The sequence below is a fragment of the Mus caroli genome, chromosome 11 (assembly GCF_900094665.2).
Source record: "Mus caroli chromosome 11, CAROLI_EIJ_v1.1, whole genome shotgun sequence".
NCBI classification, from domain to species: domain Eukaryota; kingdom Metazoa; phylum Chordata; class Mammalia; order Rodentia; family Muridae; genus Mus; species Mus caroli.
Window position 1 is genome coordinate 93,089,432 of NC_034580.1, and position 4,839 is coordinate 93,094,270.

The window sequence follows — 4,839 nt, forward strand, 5'->3', positions numbered from 1 at the left end:
TTTCTGAGTTCGAGGCCAGCCTGGTCTACAAAGTGAGTTCCAGGATAGCCAGGGCTACACAGAGAAACCCTATCTCAAAAAACAAAACAAACAACAACAAAAAATTGTCTTGAGACAGTCTCTTCCTGATCCAAAAGTTGGTCCTTTTGCTTAGACTGGCGGCTGGCCTTCAAACTCTCCAGATATCCACTTTTTAGTTTTGACATTATAGACACAAATTTCAGATACACCCCACTTTCATATAGCTATATATTTAATATGTATGGTTTTCATGCATATATGCTTGTATGCATAGTGCATACTAGGTGCATGCCTAGTGGCTGCAGAGGCCAGAAGAGGGCATCAGATCCCCTGGAGATCCAGTTATAATGTGAGTGAGCCTCCAATGGAGAGGGAGACAGAAGGGAGGGGGAAGAGAAAGAGGGCTTGCAGAGAGAGAGACAGAGAGAGAGAGAGAGAGCCAAAATGTCTGGATTATTATATAATGAAGAGCCTTTGGGTGATAGGAAGTCTAACGCCTGGGCTGGAAATTTCAGCATAGAGGGTAGGACATGCCAGCCATGCCCTGTAACAGGTAAGGTCTGCTTTGGCATATTAAATATCCAACTTAGTCTCTTGTCCTGGGTCTAAACCCCCCCCATATATGTGTGTGTGTGTATACATATACATACATGTACACACACACACCCTGCTGCTAACAAGGACTCCTATTCTTTAGGTTCAATTTAAAAGTCTCACTAGGCCAGGTGTGGTGGCACACGCCTTTAATCCCAGCATTTGAGAGGCAAAGGCAGGCAGATTTCTGAGTTTGAGGCCAACCTAGTCTACAAAGTGAGTTCCAGGACAGCCAGGGCTATACAGAAACCCTGTCTGGAAAAACAAAAAACAAAAAACAAACAAACAAACAAACAAAAGTCTCACTAGGAAAAACTTAGGCTTCAGGAACACCTTGAGTATTGAGAAAAATGGGAAAGAAAAGTCTGCCTCATAGGATTTCCTTTTCACTGTTGTTTAAGAGAGTTTTAAATGTATGTGGATGCTTATCTGCCAGTCTTTATGTGCACCATGTGTGTAATGCCCTCAAAGTCCAAAAGAGGGCATCAGATCCCCTAGAATTGGACTTACAGGGGCATATGCGTCACCATGTGGATGCTGGGAACCAAACTTGGGTCCTCTACAAGAGCGGCAAGGACTCTTTTTTTTTTTTTTTTTTTTNGAGACAGGGTTTNTCTGTGTAGCCNTGGCTGTCCTGGAACTCACTTTGTAGACCAGGCTGGCCTCGAACTCAGAAATCCGCCTGCCTCTGCCTCCCGAGTGCTGGGATTAAAGGCGTGCGCCACAACGCCCGGCTGCGGCAAGGACTCTTAACACCTGAGCCATCTCTGTAGTTTCTATTTTCTTTGTTTAGTTTTGTTTGGTTTGGTTTGGTTTGGTTTGGTTTTTGGCAGGGGTTTCTCTGTGTAGCCCTGGCTGTCCTGGAACTCACTTTGTAGACCAGGCTGGCCTCAAACTCAGAAATCTGCCTGCCTCTGCCTCACGAATGCTGGAACTAAAGGCTTGTGCCACCATGCCCGGCTCAAAATTTTCCAAAACAGCTAATCAAAAGTAACAGTGACCACATAGAATCCATCTCAGAGTGAACCAAACCATATTAAGTACTGATAGGGAATTAGCTTGCAGTAGTCAAGAAACTGAGCAGAGGCCAGGCAGACATGGGTTAGGATGTGTGACGTAGTCTGTGTGGCTCCAGGATGACCTGGTTATCACACTGGGATCCCTTTAACCACTGAATGTGAAGCAATTTTGTAGTTGTTACACTCTATGCACCTGACTCTCAGTTCTGCCAATTATTTTTTTAAATTTGAATTACATATTTAGTATCTCTGGTCCAACCATATATGTAAAAGCAGGAATATTTATTACTTGTGGCGAGGATTAAGTTGATATATGTAAAATGCTTAAATTGCCAGGCGCCTAGTAAACAATTTTGAAATACCAGTTATTACCAAATTTGGTAAGTGGTATTTTTGGAAATGATATGTTTTGGGAAATGACAGATCCTTGTTAACCCACGTGCCTTTTGCTTTTCAGTAATCACAGCGGTCAGCTTCCCTAACAGAACGGTAAGAAAGAATTTTCACATAGAAAACTAGGTTGGTTAAAGGTTTAAGGTTATACTGCATTTTGAGGTCAGAAACACACCCAGAAACTATCATTTTCGCCCTAAATACCTCCAGTGAATTCCTTGTAATGAAAGAAAACACTTATCTTAAAGACCTCTGATTTTAGAGGGAAGCACTTTTTCGTTTTTTTCACCGAATGTAAATAAGGTGTAACAATGTGCTAAGGAACCAGGAATGCAGCACCCTGAGTCCCACAGAAGCCTCCTGCGCAGGCGCAGTTGGCTCTACCCCAGTCTCCGACTGGCGCGTGACAGCCGTGCGGTTTACCCTACTTCCAAAATGGTTTCATTGCGCACGCGCGAACCCACTGCGCGTGCCCGCGCGCCCCTCCCCATGGAGAGCGTGCGCGTGCGCGCGACTCACCTTTCGGCCTAGGGCGCGCGCCCTGGAAAATTCCACTCCCCAGCTCGCTCCGCCCTCTGCGCCTTTTCTCGGGCTCGGTGATCTGCGGCTAAGCTAGCATCCCGGCGGCCTTTGCGCGAGCAAAATGGCAGCCCCCGTTTCTCAGGGCTTGTCCTTGTTATCCAGGACTTTGGGATGGTGGTCTCGGCAGGTGGGTAGAAGTGAAGTGAATGAAATTTTTAGGGACACAAAGAGGAGGATAGAGTAGAGGGGAATAATCATACTGTGGGCTTTGCTGAGTTTGGACGATACGAGTCAGACTTCATCTGGAGAAGAATTTGAGGTGTATGTGATCCCCCTCCACCCCCAAGTCTCTCTAGACAGCTTAGACGAGGCTGAGCATTAAGTTTCTCTACATTAATTCTAGTCTTTGGAGAGAAGATGTTAAAAGGAAAGTAATGGCTTGGAAGATGAACCAGCTCTTTCACATTCTTAAAAATTTTTTGGGAAGGATAGGGGTTTTGTCTTATCCTGGAGGGAAAAGGTCACCTGACTTCATAAAAGTTTATTGGTCAGTTAGGAGCTAGAAGCAATTTGCTTCTGAAAAAGCAAAACAGAAGTGTGGGGGAAATGTCAGGGAGATCTTGTTTAATGCTTTAGTAATAGCATTCCACTCTTTTCAGAAACAGGTTAAGTGAGGTTTACTATGAAACTCAAAGTTCTTTGGCACTAGGACCTCTGCTTTAATCATCTCTGTATACAGTAGTACTGCAGAATGTATTAAAGGAAAGTTTTTACTCTTGACTGATGTTAATACAGGTTATTAATTGGCTTGTGGCAAAAGCCATCCCTAGGTGTTCAAAAAGCAATATCGTTTCTTTTCATAACTCCTGAAGCATTCTTTAATGGGATGTCTTTCTATAAGACTTTGCATACAGTTTGCTCAAGATAGATTTATTCTTTCCAAATCACCTATAAGCTAACTTTTTTTTTTCATCTCCCAGCCCATTCTGGTGACTCGGTCCACAACTGTAGTTCAAGTTAAAACCAAAAGTCGTTTTAGACCCCCAACTCCTGAACCCAAGTACAAAACAGAGAAGGAGTTTTTGGANTATGCCAGGAAAGCAGGATTGGTCATTCCACAAGAACGGTTGGAGCGCCCTATACATTTGGCCTGTACAGGTAAGGAACCATTTCTGGGATCCTGATTCAGTTCTCTACTGTCAGGGGTCTGGTGTATGCTTTAGACTCTGATTGACAGCAATAAATTAACCACTAAGTGGGGCTGGAGATATGACTTAGTGGGTAAGAGTACTGACTGCTCTTCCAGAAGTACTGAGTTCAATTCCCAGAAACCTCACTACCATTAGTGGCTCACAACCATCTGTAATGGGATCCAGTGCCCTCTTCAGGTGTGTGTCTGAAGACAGCTATAGTGTGTACTCATATAAGTAAATCTTTTTTAGAAAGATTAAAAAAAAATTAACCACCAAGTTCACCCTCAGTAATGATTTACTTTTGTAAACTATATTTCATAAAGTCAATTTTGTTTTGTTTTTACAGAACTTGGGGTTAGATATAGAACTAAACAAGCAGTCTACCGCTGAGCTATGCACCCCTGTTCTCCCTTTCCTTTTGCCTTTGACACAGGTGGATCCTCCTACATAAATAGTAGCTGAGACCTAGGGCTGTACTTCTAATCCTGCTCATGAGGTCATCTTTTTTTTTTTAAAAGATTTATTTATTTATTTTATGTGTATGAGTAAACTGTACCTGTACAGATAGTTGTGAGCCTTTATGTGGTTGTTAGGAATTGAATTTAGGACCTCTGCTCACTCCAGTCAACCCCACTTGCTCAGGCCCAAAGATTTATTTATTATTATAAATAAGTGGGGCCTGAACTCTGCAGCCAGTCTCACAACACCCAGAGGAAGCTCCACTCCCAGGCTCTCTAACACGCCCAGGATCACAGGATCCCAGAATCCCAGGATCACAGAGACAGCTGGACTCAGGAGTTCTGACACAACCAGAATCACAGGAAGGACAGGCTCCAGTCAGATATATCGAGGGCAGGTAGCACTAGCAATAACCAGATGGCAGGAGGCAAGTGTAAGAACATAAGCATTAAAAATAAATAAATAAATAAATAAATAAACAAACAAAGAGCTGGCTGTGGTGGCGCACACCTTTAATCCCAGCACTTGGGAGGCAGAGACAGGTGGATTTCTGAGTTTGAGGCCAGCCTGGTCTACAAAGTGAGTTCCAGGACAGCCAGGGCTATACAGAGAAACCCTGTCTCGAAAAACCAAAAAAA

At 43.6% G+C, this 4,839-nt stretch overlaps 1 protein-coding gene across 1 annotated transcript in view; it reads left to right on the plus strand.

Annotated features, from left to right (window-relative positions):
- The first annotated feature begins 2,513 nt into the window (after positions 1–2,513).
- Positions 2,514–4,839, plus strand: part of Mrpl45 (mitochondrial ribosomal protein L45) — a 12,684-nt gene continuing 10,358 nt past the window's right edge. Inside the window, exons 1-2 of the mRNA XM_021177214.1 lie at positions 2,514–2,736; positions 3,530–3,707. Of these exons, the coding sequence (XP_021032873.1) occupies positions 2,671–2,736; positions 3,530–3,707 (244 nt within the window). The 5' untranslated portion in view covers positions 2,514–2,670. The remainder of the gene's footprint in view (positions 2,737–3,529; positions 3,708–4,839) is intronic.